Source organism: Oculina patagonica, chromosome 8, assembly GCF_052425735.1.
Source record: "Oculina patagonica isolate OP01 chromosome 8, crgOcupat, whole genome shotgun sequence".
Classification (NCBI taxonomy): Eukaryota; Metazoa; Cnidaria; class Anthozoa; order Scleractinia; family Oculinidae; genus Oculina; species Oculina patagonica.
The window spans coordinates 20,214,366-20,229,287 of NC_135765.1; the positions used below are offsets into that span (position 1 = coordinate 20,214,366).

A 14,922-nucleotide genomic window follows, 5' to 3' on the forward strand; every position below is an offset into this window, starting at 1 on the left:
CTTAAAGTTGATAAGAGTACATTAGCATAATTGCTGCAGCAAATTTGTAACAAGGCTTTGTTTTCATTGCACAAAGATTTCAACAACACACTAACAAAAGCAATAACACACTAGCAAAAATGTTCAAAATTTTTTATGCCTAGGTATTGAAAAAATGTTACATTGTCAAGACTAATACTTTAACAAGCCTTGTTATCTAATGAGTCGTTTACCATCTGAATTCCAAAACTGGATGTTATGGTTAGCACCAGGGTTTCTGTTAGCACTTAATTCCCTTATGAAATACAGTGAAGCATTGTGCTTAGAAAACAACTGTGCTACATGTACGTGGAAAGTCAAATGACTTCATTGCCTTTTAAGCAAGTTTTAACTGGTCATCTCTGCTGTTGCTTTTATTCAGGGAGTGTGCTGTTAAATTCAATGATTACTTTGAATTTCCCCGTGACATTGACATGGAACCATTTACAGAACTTGGACTTGCAAAAATTCAAGGTAAATCATGTACGCTGTCACTGGATATAAGTGTTGTCATTTTTACCGAATGGTAATGAGGTTGTAGGGATCATTCACTAAGTCACGTGTTTCCCTCATTCACTCACTCGCTCGCTCACTCGAACACTCGACTCTGATATTAAGGACGGTGCCTCCTATTGTTCTGCGCACTTGTCTGCGCACACTGCACGATCACACTGGGCGCGCGCGGATTGCCGCCAAATGAGCCACGCGACCAAGGCGGCAGAAGAACCGCATCAGTGAGCGCAGAAAAGGGACAGCGGAAGAGACAGCGACCGCTAACCACGAAAATAGCTCACTAAGGTCGCTAGCGACGGGCACGCGAGAGAAATGTTACTCGCAGGGAGGGAAGGAAATGTAAGACCCCAAAGCAGCTGACACTCGACTACGGTGGTGACCCCTACTTATATAAAATGGAAGTGGCGTCAAGAGAATGCAGAATAGCTGCCGGAAGAGAGCCTTTTTTTTGGTGAATCACGGGATTTAGATTAATGTTATCATGGAGGACAATGTCCGTCAGCCTTTCCAGTTTCACATATCCAAATTGCGGGCTACCCCCAATTTCTTTGTTTTAATAGCCCTTGGTACTCACATTTCTGCAGTCATCGGCCGGGCAAAAATACCTTGTTATTAGTAAGCACCGTCCTTAAACCGCAATTAATTCATGCATTTAATGGTGAACGTGCTGACAGAAAGGTTCTTTAAAACGCCATTCAGCGCATGTCAAAACAAATTATTCTCCAACCTCGTTCCCAGGGTCTCTCTCTTTCAGGGAACTAAATTGAATTTTCACAAAACAAATCGAAAGAGGATCAGTTACACTCATCCTCTGGTGACAAAAGAGAAAAGAATACGCTCTACGAAGTCTCAGAGCAGGCTATCAATGTCCCATTCACGTAAGAAAACATTCAAAGACGCGTTTTAGTAAACACAACATTCATGCACGTTTTTGTTTCGCGTCACATCATCTTCGTGTCACGTCATCCGTTCTCATCTTTTTGAGTCGCGCAGAAACGCGCATCTTTCTCTCAAATTTTATTCGCTCCTAAAATAACGCTATACGTGCTGGCAGAAAAGTAAACATATTCATAAAACAAATTTACTTAATGCTAAAAAGGATCAAAGGTTACACTTAAATATTTTTGTGATGAAAGAATTCGCGCTATGAAGCCTGAGAGCACGAACCATCAAGACGCAATTCCTATGGAAAGGTAAAACATTCACAGGGAAATAAAGTGAGATTGTGTTACATTATTGAACGCTCATTTGAACAAAAATACTATCAACAGGTCAATGACCCATTCACGCAAGAAAACATTCAAAGGCAACCGTGGCGAGTTGCAAGAACCGTAATTCAAGTTATCGGGGTAAATTTGACCCAAACTTTGATCAAGGGAAACGAAATTTTGTTCAAGATAGCGGGGTTTTCGAGTTATCCAAGTTCGAGTTAACCAAGTAAAAATGACTTAAAAGTGAGTTCAAATCCAAGGGAAATGGCAACCTCGTTCTCTGGGGGCGGGGAGAGAGAGACCCTGGGAACGTGCTGACAGAAAAGTAATCATATTCACATAGCGCTACGACGCCCAAAAGCACGAGTCATCAATAACGCAACTCACGTGGAAAAATAAAGCAAAGTGAGATTGCTTTACTTTATTGGACACCTATTTAGAAAAAAATGCGGAGGTCGGCACTTCATTCATCGAATTACCATGAGGTTGCTCGAAGAGCCTTTGAATAAAGTAAGCTGTTTGCAAAACAGATCTGAGGAAAAGTTCATGTTTTTCTAAAGGATAAAAACACGAAATAACTTATAAAGAAATGATAATTCGTGAAGTTTATATGAAAAGAAAGACTGTGTTCACTCTTTTGCAGTTGTTGCTATTTTTCTAAGTTAAACTTTTTTATTTTGTTTTCCAAAGTTGAGTCATAAGCCTTGCAGCATAAATTAAAAGGTCATCGTTAAGAAATGGCATCAACATTGTAGCCCTGTATATTTTATTGCGGGCCCAAGAGAAGCCCGCAACCCTAATCTTGACAGTGACCAGCGGATTGCGTTTTACGCGTGCGCGCCACGTTAATAATAGGCGAACAGAAACCGGAAGTTGAAAATTTTGTTCTTCCACTAAGAACGATCGGAACGCAAAAAATGTGTCAATCACGATAGTTTGTCGTAACACCGGAAGAGAAAAATCTCTTCTCCAGGAACGATAAGAATGCGAAAAATGAGTCAATCTCTCAACAGTTTGTCACATAAGATCTACGCTTCTGTCACATGGAAGATTGCAAACATTACAATTTATAGATGTTGTTTTATAGGTGCTGCTTTTGAGAAATTTTGCTGTGAATATCACAGATAAAACAACGGCAAAGCGAATGATTCGAGCAACGGTTATTCTCGAGGAATTCGTTATAACACGGACAACATTTCGAGTTTATCAACCGAGGAAAATCACATCTCAATTCACACCACGTGCTCGACTACACTTCACAATCAACTGTCAATCAAAAAACAACTCTGACTGGTTCGCGGCCGGTTCGCGGCAATTATTAAAGCGTGACGCGTTGCTCGGAATACCATTGTCTTTTGTCCATTTTATCATTTATTTATCGACACTGCCATCTAACATTACGCACTCTAGTACCAGTCAGTGCCTTTCAGTTCTAAGTGCGTCAAGGCCCGCACTTTCTAACCTGTGGTTACCACTAGTTTTAGTCACATTCAATTCACTAAAGATTTACAAGACAATTGAGTACAATTCACTTTCTCAAGCACCTCTAATGTAAAATATTTCTCGGTGTACCAGAAGCAAAATGGTTAAAAAAAATGTTTGTTTCACTTGTCACACATTCTTGTCCAAATGTTTCATCATTTCTGCTTCATAGAGAAGTAGAATCAAAGAGGTCGATGACCTACTCATGAATGCGTTAGATATATTTGAATCGTTCCTTTGAACAGCATACTATCGATGGAAAATATTAATTATAGGAATTAATAATAATAATCAACTTTATTAAAAGAGGGTGAACACATAACAAGTCGCTTAGGTATAAGAATTACTTTTTCATATCATTACCGTAATTGGTTAGTAAACTGATGGCTCAGTGGTACAGCTCTGCGTTCTAAAGCGTGTGACACCCGGGATCAACTCTCATACCCTGTAGCTAAAATTCTTTTTTCCTTCTTATTTTTTTTTCCACGGATATAATATACATATCTGTCTTGTAAAGAGTTTCGTTACTCTTTTACTGATTATCCTTTAATAAATTGTGTCATGCTCTAACCTTCCCAGTCTTTTAATAACACATACATAAAGTCACTGGTCATCGTTTCCGAATGTTCGCGATTATTAAAGAAAAGGCAATATTTCATCGTTTGGGAAACGATTGTTTCTCATTTACAGGGGTGAAGTATTTTCTACACTGATACCTTTGTAAAGCTGTATTTTTATTCACAGCCGAGGGAAAAGAAATTTAGAAAGCGCCCGTGAGCATACCTAATTTGCATAATGTTTACAACACATAGATGGAAGGATGGACGGATGGCTCAACCTCCCCACTATACTCGTTCATTATGCATTCACGAGTAAAAATCAACTACTGCTCATACTTTCATTCACCTGATGCAAAGCAGTCATAGGCTCATAGAGGCCGTTAATTCTGGCAAGTTTTCATCCTGGGGTGGGTTAGTGCATAGCCACTTTTAGCCCAAACATGTCCAATAGGAGGTCAAGGAAACGAGTATAACCAAGAGGGAGCTTCCAGTAAATGATGATTATACGTAATTTATATGTTCATTATAGAGTGTATATCCATCTTCATTAAGAGATGTTTTGCTTTAAGGGGAAATCACACAGAACTCAACTGAATGTGAATCAGGAGAAGAGAAAAAGATTGAAGGAGTGAGCTATACAAAGTACCGACTAGTGGGAATCTTAGTACACAGTGGACAAGCTAGTGGTGGACATTATTACTCTTATGTCCTGCAGAGGTAAAAATCTTACAAATAATTATAGAGATCTTTTGGCATGTTTGGAGATAAATAATTTTTCACTGCACATTTGTACACTGCTTGGTCATTTTCATTACTACAAAAGGAGCTTAAAGACAAGGATGTCGTGAGAAGTTTGTCATTTTGTAATCTCTCCCAATCATTACAATCCTTGTTTTTACCCTTACAGCAAGTAAACTTTTATTAAATGATGATGATGATGATGATAGTTATCAGAAGAGATTTTGTAAAGCATATGCATGCGAAAATAAAAATAAGCAGTTGACGTTTCAGCGTCGTCTTGACATCATGAATGGATCGGTGAAGGAGGTGTTCTCAAAACTAAAATACCCTCAGCACTTATTCAACTCAGCTGTCAAGCGCTTGATTGATTCAATGTGACAAGCAGCACACTACCTTGCAACATGAGAAAACTAGCACAGTTCGAGTCATTCTTCCTTTTAAAGACCAAAACTCAGGGAACATTGTTAAACAGTGTCTTAACAACCTAACCTTAAAGACCGAGACTGTAATCCAACTAGTTTTTGTCAGCCGGAAATTACAGGAAGACCTCAAAGTGTAAGAAATCAAGCCAGCCATTGTTAACCAACAATGCAAAGTTTATAAATTTCAATGTTGCTGGCAAAGTTGTAAGGGTCACTGACACATGAAAGCCCCCGACCATGAAAAGGTGATGATCCTCTGGGAAACTGTTTCCACCTGGGTACATTTCATTTTTGTCCCCTGTTCAGTGAATTGCTTTATTCTGATCTGTTGTATTTTGTTGTTCTAGGGTGTCTCCAGATATTTCACCCAAATGGTACAAATTTGACGATGGTGAGGTCTCAGAATGCAAAATGGATGATGATGAGGTACTCTTGTTTTTGTTCAGTTATGTATCTGTGTTCAAGAAGAATAGATTTTATATATGAATTTCAAGAATTTTTCAGCTCTGAGAAAACCTGTTATTGAACACACGTAAAATTACATTTATTTTACTGTGACGGTGTTGATACTGTAGTTATGTTTGATAGCATGTTGGACCCTTTACTTAAATTTGTTGTTGTAAAGTTGTATTTGGATCCTCCACGGAAGTATTCTGGAAACTTCGGAAATCTCCGGTAATCTTCAGAAATATTCAGAAATTGTTCGGAAACATTCATATGATGTTCAGACAACATTCAGAAAATAGCTGGAAATCTTCTGAAAATTGTCAAAAACGTTGTTTTTAGTATTTTAGTTTGTTCTTAGCCAAATTTTACTTTCTTATTGTTGCATGCATTGGTATCTTCCTCAAATATGTAATAAACAGTTTGTTATTTCATGTTAAGAGCCTGATATTGTTTTATTCACTCATTTTATTATCATATCCCTACTTGCTTAATACTCACTCATTCACAACACAGTAATTATTAAATAGCTGAACTGTTTGTACGTTACAGGAATTGAAGACTCAGTGTTTTGGAGGAGAGTACATGGGAGAGGTGTTTGATCACATGCTAAAAAGGTGAGCAGAATTGTTCCTTGTCTGTGATGTTATCCTTGTAACAGTTTTATTCAATATCACTTACTCACTGTCTGTGTTAGGATGTCCTATAGAAGGCAAAAGAGATGGTGGAATGCCTACATCCTGTTTTATGAACGCCTTGATGCTGTTGATCAAAACAGGACAATTGATGTCAACAGAAGTAAGTACACAATCCAGTGATAGCAAGGATAGAATTTTGTGTTTAACGTTTTAGTATTGCAATTGATATATGTATCTCTAATGTACTTGGATTCATGCTATCTTCTCCTTTTAAAAATCTAAACAGTTTTGAGAACGGTTATCCTACAGGACGCAGTTGTTCAAAATATGGATAACGCTATCCACCGTGCAAATTGCTATCCCTTGGATAAGTGTTGACAAAACCAAGCTTTCCACCGGTTAGTGATTTGTCTGGTCGATGAAGTGGATAGCTTTGTTTACCCTTTGAACAACCGGGGCCAGAAGCCTAAAAGAGTACACGACAATGCTGAATGGCATTGTGGGTAGAAGTTTCCTGTTTAAAGTAGTTCCCCTGCTTGTTTGAAGCGGGTCACCCTGGTTCAAAGTGCATGTAAGGTTACCAGCTATGTTTCAGCAAGAAGGTTAGAGAAACCATGAATAGAGATATTTCAAGAAAGGTTGTGAAATAGAAGCGTTAAGCCTTCAAAATAAGACCGAATGGTTGTGTAGGTACCTTTTAAAAATTGTTGGGTACATTTTACCGCATAAATGTACGAAAGGATATTTGCCCTGAATGGGCTTTGAACCTACATCCTCTTGCATACATCATTGTATTACTTTACAATCAAATATGTTTAGACTGTCAGATGCCAGCAGTAATCAAGAGAGCAGTGCGTAAACAGAACGTACACTTCCTTCACAACCGAATACAGTACAGCATGGAATTCTTCCAGTTCATGAGAAAGCTGGTTGCTGCCAATGCTACACTAGAAAATTCGGTATGTAAACGAACTTAATGTTATTTAAATTTTAGATACAAGGAACAAACATACTTTCTTGTAAGTTTAAAAAGGAAATAATCGTCTGTGTATGTACTTGTTGGTCCCTCTGCTCTGGGATAATTTGCCATTGACAGTTTCTCCCCACTATCAACATAGAAAATGATTTTCACATTTTACTGCCTTTCACTGATGTGTTGTTTTAGATGTTATAATTGAAAGGCAATGAAACTTGGGATACCACATAAAGTCGGTCAAATTTAACTCATTTTTTACTCATAACAACTAAATTTTACGTAACGTCTTTACAAAAATCTCAACAAATAGAAATTGTACTCGATAAAACTACCTTATTTTTTTGTGACAAGAGCGTGGATGCTAGTTTATTTATGGACGTTAATGTTTTTGCAGTAAAATTGTCAACAGTCTTTTTTAGATGGACCTCAATTACAAAGCAACAAGTCTATTTCCAAGCATGTTGGTTGCCTGAGCATTGTAAATGTAATTCAGTGTTATTTATTGTGACTTGCAGTTGGACATGGAGCAGCTGTCTATGATTAGTATTCAGTTGGTTTCCAAGTTCCTTTTTACCACTGGCCTCCGCACCAAGAAGACTGTCAGGTAATCTAATGAACAATGCTTCTACGATTCAATTGAACGTAAATACATGAAGTCTAAAACATAAAAATAGCCAAAAATCTAACGATCACATAGAACCAATTGAGAACTTACATCTAATACATATTTTTCCGAGAAAGACGTACAGGTATAACTCACCGAAGTACTGTAAACACTCGCAGATAAGCCACATCATGAATCTGGCAACTGAAATTTTTGGGAAAAGGTTTTTTTCTGTTTAACAGAAATCAAAACAAATCCAAAGGGTTGTCTTTTAGAAGCCACTAACTATTAGTCTATTTCAATGTTAGAGCTGAACAAATGAAACATCTAGCTAAGTAAATTCACGTCATCAGATTTAGTTTGCTGCTGAACAACGTCTTTGCCAGATATGACTCATGATTGGTAGCCCATGCACAATTATAATTTATGCTATTAATTTGCTACTTAGTCTTATGGATATCCTTTTAATTCATAAGCTGGCTCAAACAACATTTGGTTTAAGCCAACGAATGCGTACATCAAATGGGTACATTAAAAGTGATGAGGAAAACCATATTTTAATATTGTCTGAGGTGTTAAAAGACGAAGGCTGAAAAGAAATACATACATACCTTATTGTTAGTTATTTTCGCGGAACTCAATTTCGCGATTTTTCGAAAAAAGTGAAATTAAATTCCCGCGAAAATTTATTTCAAACGCTTTCTATTGTATTTTTTATGTTAATTGCGTATTTTTTGGCCAAATCGCGAAAATTAAGTCCCGCGAAATATTCCTGTTCCATTTTCGCAAAATTAAGTTCCCGCGAAAATAAGTAACAATAAGGTATTGATTAATCATTGAAAATGACTTTGTAAAACTGTACAGGGGCCCTGCTGGTGAATGGTATGATGCTGTATGCATGTTACTCAGACAGAGTAAAGCAGTCAGGGAGTGGTTCGCCAAGTTTGTATTGTTCTCCTACCCAGACCGGTTTTCAGAATATCTACTTGAGTGCCCCAGTGGAGAGGTGAGAATTTTATTTTTGTAAATGTAGATTGCAAGATTGTACATATGCATATCCTGACAGCTTAATTCATTAAAGATAGGAATCAGACTTGATTTAAGAATTCACAATTGCTTCATATACAACGGTAGGGAGAGATGTACAAATATCCAGAGTGCCATTGGTGATAATCTATCATTTTATTTGTAATTTTAGGTCCGAAATTTCTTTGCAAAAGTCCTGGTGTTTTTAGCACACTTCTCTCGCCAGGACGGCCCTTGCTGTCCATACCCAGAGGACAGTAAACAAGAATCAGGTATGTTGGGTTTAAAAAATTAGAAATCCTGAAAAGTGTACACAAACACAAGATGCAGCCTCCAAATTTTATGAAATACGTCTTTACATGTGAAAATCAAGTAATAAATCTCAGTTGTGTTATGTAACAGATCGTTGACTGTTCTCAATTGAGAATTAATTGAAAATGAGTCATTGAAATAATTTTTTTTTTTTCTTAGGAGAAAGCTTTTTTATTAAACTTTTTGAAAATGAAAGGCGTACCCCTTAAATGTCAAAAAACTAATATCTTGCAAACTTGTCAAATTTTTTTTATTGGCTGTATGAATGCATGCTTACCATCAGGCCAACATTATTACTGTTCAAAAAATCTGAAGTTCACGAGATTTCCCAAAGGGCAACAATCGTGAGCTCTTTCAGTCATGTGGTTTGTTTACACTATCATCTGTGGCTTAACCAGAGGATGAGGAGACAAGTGACAGGATGTTTTTAGGGCTGGAAGAGGCAATTTCAATTGACTCCTTTTTTGTTTGTTTCTGTAGAGCTTGACAACAAAGCGACCCTAAGCGACCACATTCTAACTGCTGTACTGGGATTACTGAAGAAAGAAGTTCCTGAACATGGCCGTCATTTACAGCAGTACTTTAACTTCTTTCTCATGTACTCGACCATTGGTCCTCCTGAGGTATGCGGCTTCCAGTGCACTGTTGTAGTTCAATAATATTTTAGCAGTAGACACACACTGTTGCAAATCTCCTTGGTTCTCTCATCGCTGTCTATTTGCTGACAGACCATGGTCATGCACTTGCTGCTGTTGAAAGGAAAAATTATTCTTTACTTTTAGCTTTCTTCATATTGCTATACTCTCCCCCCGACTGAGGCAATCCTCTCAAAAAATACTGTTAGCTAGCATGTGCAGGGGAAGATTGGTTGATGTGAACCAGTCTATAAAAGCATTTTCCAATTTGGCAGAGCAGAGCACTGGTTGTTAATATTGGTTGTTTCATTGACAGAGACTACAGCTCCTTCAGCTTGGAGTTCCTGCTACTTTCATGCTAGTAGCACTGGATGAAGGACCAGGCCCTCCAATTCGTTACCAGTACGCTGAACTGGGCAAACTCTACTCGGTTGTGTCTCAGTTGGTTCGCTGTTGTGATGTATCATCCAGAATGCGCTCCTCCATTCCTGTAAGGAAATTTACCATTTAACCCCAATAGTGTCAATATCAGAATACAGAGTCTAGGCTATGAAAACAAAAATCAAATAAAAAGAGTTAATTAGTTAGTTAATTATCGAGTCGATTGATTTCAATCCCACATCAAAACCCTTTTTTCTACTAACAATAGTTTGCAGTGCTGAGTGATCAGAAGCAACCAGTTAATTGTTTTGATCCTGGCTGTATATGTAAAGATATTCAGTCAATTAACCACTTAGAGCAAACACGTTTATATAGAGAGACGTTGGCAGTAAACCCCTGTCAATAAAGTATGCATCTTCTGAAACTTTGAGGAAACCCATCAAACCCATCTCAAGTGTGATGTAGGTTAATATTTTTTCCAAAAACTATCGAGTGTAGGGGAGTTGATGCTCCGTGAAGCCCTAACCAGTTGGGCATTTGCCCGTGTTATGCAGATTTGACCAAAATGTTTCAAAAAAAATAACATGTAGCATATTTTGTATTGTATTGCTTAAGTGTAAATTGTTTGAAATGACAGGCAACGCAGCCAAAAGCGAATCCATTTGGTGAGGGACCTCCAGTCATGGAGATTCAGTCTGTGGTGGCAGATATCCTGTTCAACAAAGCCACGTAAGTTGTTCTGAGTGATCAGTAGAATGGCGTCTTGGCTTAAAGTAAATAAAGAAGTGCACATTACATGTTGGTTTTTGTAACCGATCATTTACTCAAATAATAACACTAACTCAGTAGAAATAAGTTGAAGTTGTTTTTATTCAAGAGGTGTACAACAAACTAACACAACGCATGTAGCTTATACCTTTCATCTATTTCATGTACAAAACCGCAAGTGCAAAAAAGTAAAGTATGATAAGTTTTTCACTCTTAACTTGTGTTTTCCAGGGTGGGGGGTCCAAATATGCGAAGGTGGGTCCAAATCTGCTAAAAAATATGGACCCATGGTGAAATTGGACCGGGGGAGCACAAACCTTCTAGGAAACCAGCCATGTGTCACATAAGAGCCAAGTTTTATGACCTTGCTTACCGCTTGTCACCCATTGCTTAATGGTTAGCTGGTATCTAGAAGGCCAAGGGTTTGACTTCTGTTGGGGGATCAAAAAGGTTTTCTTTCTCAATGTACATATACGTTTATTCAAGGTGTTTTCAGTGTGTCTTTTGCATGTTGTTATTTGACCTATTTATTTACTTTGTAATTCTCACTGACTTACAGGTATTTAAAGAAAGTTATTGAAGAAAGCACTACTTCAGAAGAGACACTGAAGCTGTTAAGAGTAAGTAAAAGGCCTTTTTCTCTTCACGTTATGTCTGTTACCTTTTTGGATAGGTGAGGGTTTGTCAGTTTACAGGTCATACTCTGTCTTACACTGTTTCTTGGTGAGTCATTATGAGTCATTGCTGAATTTGCTTGTTAGTTGGGATCAGGTGATTGCCTGACCAGAGTAAAAAACACTGTTATCAGCTGCAAAAAAAGGAAGAAAATTCGAGTTAGAGAGCCGGTCAAGAGAGTGGGAATAAGGCTAAACAGGGGACACAGGAAAAACTAGCACTTTTCTAGAGCTGACACATTGTGTTTTGTTTCAGTTTTGTTGCTGGGAAAACCCACACTTCTCACGGATAGTGCTGAGTGAACTTCTTTGGCAGGTAAAGTATTCACTGCACTCACGTTCTATTTTCCAGCATCCCACAAATTTTAAATTCATTTACTGTGATCGTCAAAATTAATTTTATGATCCGTGATAACTTAAGCCAGGTTTGTAAACGAAAATAGGCGTCAATGAATTTCCAATGACAAAAGTGCGGCATTACAATTTAGTCATTGCTGTATAACTTCAGTACCATGTCGAGCTATGAGCATAAAGGACGGCCCAAGTTCAAGCTGTGTACAGCTTCTTCTTTATTTATTTTTTATTGCAATCACAAAAAACCGTTGTTTATGACTGTTTAATTACTACTTACAAGGTTTTCAAAACAGTGCCTACAGCACAAATTTTTAAACTACTGACAGTACAAGTTTTTACAAGAAACTACTTAATCTAGGACTTACAATGAAGTACTTATATAACATTCAATACAACAATGGAACCACTTGCACTTCAGTACTCAGACTGTGATGTCATTCGCATCCTTTTCAGGTGGCTTTTTCATACACATATGAGCTGCGACCATATTTGGACTTGTTGCTGCAGATGATGCTTATCACAGACTCCTGGCAGAGTCACAGAATTCACAACACTTTGAAAGGTAACGAGTACAGTTCGTGATTAATAGGTACAAGTGATGTTTGAAACTTCTCGAAACTTCACCAGTTCTTATTAATCACACACTGTATGACAAGGTTGTGTGATTTTTTTATTTATACTGTAGTTTATTGAATAAAACTAGAGGAAATTTCCATACTAAAATCTTACAAGTGGTCACAAATTATTTCTGTTTGACCAGGTATTCCTGACGACAAGGAAGGTTTATTTGACACAATCCAGCGTTCAAAGAATCATTACCAGAAGAGAGCGTACCAGTGCATCAAGTTCATGGTGACGCTCTTCTGCAGGTCAGTAATAAAGACAGGCATTCAACCTCCAAACGACACGCTAAACGGAAGAACGTTATGGAAATGTGCGTTTATACACAACGATACGAAGGCTAAACTGAGAGAGAGAGGCGTTTTTCATGCTTAACTTCATGTTTGTTTCCTCAGCTGTCCTCTTGCACACCAGATTCTTCTGGCGGCACAGGATCTCCGCCGAAAATGGACGTGGGCAGTGGAGTGGCTTAATGACGAGCTTGACAGGGTCAGTTTACATCCGGGTTTTCTTACAACTGTAGGATCTTTTACAAGGTTTAGTGTATGGAATGGTGTACCGAAAAAATTGTGTAATAATTGTTTGATTGTTATTTGTTCATCTCTTTAGAGACCGTACACAGGTGGTACATCTTACAACAACTGGTCTCCCCCAGCACAATCCAATGAGACATCCAATGGGTACATGCACTTTTATTTAATCTTGCTCATTTACTTTTTTAGTGGGTTTTTATGACAATTCCAGATCACACTGTTCAAGTAAAACACATGGTTCTTTTAGACATCTTTTTGTTTAGTGTCCAAAATACTCAGCAAGGCAAAAGGTATCATCTAACTGCGCGAGCAGTTTACCGGCTTTGATTCTCCCCTCCCAGAAACACAAACGGAAAACAACCAGAGATTGTAAAAGAAAACAAATAATGTCAAACTTTTTGCTTGGTCACAGCATTAAACACAGGTTTGACTTTAATTTGTGCTATTATCTTTATCCAGATATTTCCTAGAGCGATCACACAGTGCCCGACTGACACTCGCCAAGGCCTGCGAGTTGTGTCCTGAAGAGGTACAAACTTGGTGTTGTTTCCTTTCTCAATCGGCCTTTACGTTTATCTTTACATTAAATGTAACATTAACTTCTTTGTAGGATCAAGAAGACCCCGAGGTAGAAGTGGAAGGGGAAAATGCAAACTCTGCAGACGAAGCTTCCCCAAATCCACAGCGTTCGAGTCCTCGTCGGGATTCTCAGGACCAATCTCCTCCGGTCACGGATCAGATCCCACCCCTGGACAACAGTGATACTGTAGATAATGAATCGACCAAGCTACTAAATGAAGAGTCTGACTAAGCACCAAGTGTTTTAGTCACTACAAACAGGAGATAATGAACCAACTATCAGCTTAATGGCCGGACTGTTGGTTGCCGGCTGGTTCCTCCATGGCATTACACAAAACCACAGCGGCCTGGTTACAGTGGCATTTGTCACACTTTGACCCAAGCACCTCACGGACAAGAACCAAAATGAAATTGTACCAAGTGTGTTCTTACTGGACATGTTAACTTGATTATTGCGATCACTTGGAGTTAAAGTGAAAAATGCTAATTTATTTTTTATTTAATGTAGAGGGCCGCTCACTATGACTAAACGACTCAGTTTTGCAGTATTTTCAATTGATGTTTATATGGCGGTCTTTGTAAAGCTTTCTCTGAATCTGGTAGAAATAGAGCGACCAAAAGTCTAATCAACATCTATTTGCCAAGAATTCAATGTTCTGTAAAGATTTTAAGAAAAAAATAATTGAATAATTCTAGAGCCTATAAAAAAGTACCAAATAGAAGTATTGACCTTTGTTCATTTCTTGCTGTTTGTTTGATTTATAGCTTGGTTTGCAGTCGGAAATTGCAGTCCAACTACACTTTTATTGAACTTTCTCGGTAACAAATGATTAGTTTGTTCAGTCTTCACAAGTAAAATGGTAGTCCAGTCCCTGAACTCCCTCTTCCGCTCGCCCTTTATAGGAGTTGGACCCAAGCGCGGGAAGAGAGAGGCCAGGACTAACGGGTATGGTGGTCCATGGTTTCGGAGCCGTTTAGGGCTGAAATATATAGGGTAGGGTTTGTCCACTTTGGTCGGCAGTTAGGTATAATTTTGAAAGAAAGTATTTTTATTATTGGTTTTATCCATCTCTTAAGTACCCTGCGTTGCAAAAGAACTAAACCCCGGGGTTTAGTCGTCTGTGAAGTGCGATTTAAAAGATCGTCTTCAGGCAGGGTAGGGTCAGTTCTGAAATAGGGCAATGGTGTTCGGGTTAGGTCTGAAATGGAGTAGGGAAAATTCGAGAAAATCTTTTCTGATGAATAGGGTAAGGATTTCAAGAAGCGAGCCGCACACCCCTACCTTATTTTTCAGACAGATATCACCCCTCCCCCAGGTGTTTATGCGTTAACGTTTAGTCTATAAAATGGTTTCTGCAAGAAGTCTCTAAGAAACCTCGTCAAAATTTGAATACTCAGACTTATTACTTGGCTTCACACTAGAAGCTAAA

The 14,922-nt window shown here is 38.2% G+C and overlaps 1 protein-coding gene across 2 annotated transcripts in view; it reads left to right on the forward strand.

The window, feature by feature from the left end:
- Nucleotides 1–14,231, forward strand: part of LOC144662186 (ubiquitin carboxyl-terminal hydrolase 9X-like) — an 82,269-nt gene extending 68,038 nt beyond the window's left edge. Inside the window, exons 49-68 of one of the 2 annotated variants that reach the window (XM_078522943.1) lie at nucleotides 401–492; nucleotides 4,354–4,501; nucleotides 5,295–5,373; nucleotides 5,944–6,008; nucleotides 6,089–6,189; nucleotides 6,849–6,988; nucleotides 7,521–7,609; nucleotides 8,474–8,615; nucleotides 8,808–8,907; nucleotides 9,428–9,570; nucleotides 9,899–10,072; nucleotides 10,601–10,692; nucleotides 11,291–11,351; nucleotides 11,662–11,721; nucleotides 12,213–12,321; nucleotides 12,520–12,628; nucleotides 12,776–12,869; nucleotides 12,990–13,060; nucleotides 13,373–13,442; nucleotides 13,524–14,231. In XM_078522943.1, coding sequence (XP_078379069.1) covers nucleotides 401–492; nucleotides 4,354–4,501; nucleotides 5,295–5,373; nucleotides 5,944–6,008; nucleotides 6,089–6,189; nucleotides 6,849–6,988; nucleotides 7,521–7,609; nucleotides 8,474–8,615; nucleotides 8,808–8,907; nucleotides 9,428–9,570; nucleotides 9,899–10,072; nucleotides 10,601–10,692; nucleotides 11,291–11,351; nucleotides 11,662–11,721; nucleotides 12,213–12,321; nucleotides 12,520–12,628; nucleotides 12,776–12,869; nucleotides 12,990–13,060; nucleotides 13,373–13,442; nucleotides 13,524–13,724 — 2,140 coding nt within the window. In that variant the 3' untranslated portion in view covers nucleotides 13,725–14,231. The remainder of the gene's footprint in view (nucleotides 1–400; nucleotides 493–4,353; nucleotides 4,502–5,294; nucleotides 5,374–5,943; nucleotides 6,009–6,088; nucleotides 6,190–6,848; nucleotides 6,989–7,520; nucleotides 7,610–8,473; nucleotides 8,616–8,807; nucleotides 8,908–9,427; nucleotides 9,571–9,898; nucleotides 10,073–10,600; nucleotides 10,693–11,290; nucleotides 11,352–11,661; nucleotides 11,722–12,212; nucleotides 12,322–12,519; nucleotides 12,629–12,775; nucleotides 12,870–12,989; nucleotides 13,061–13,372; nucleotides 13,443–13,523) is intronic. The other variant, XM_078522944.1, reaches the window with a different exon arrangement.
- Nucleotides 14,232–14,922: the final 691 nt, after the last annotated feature.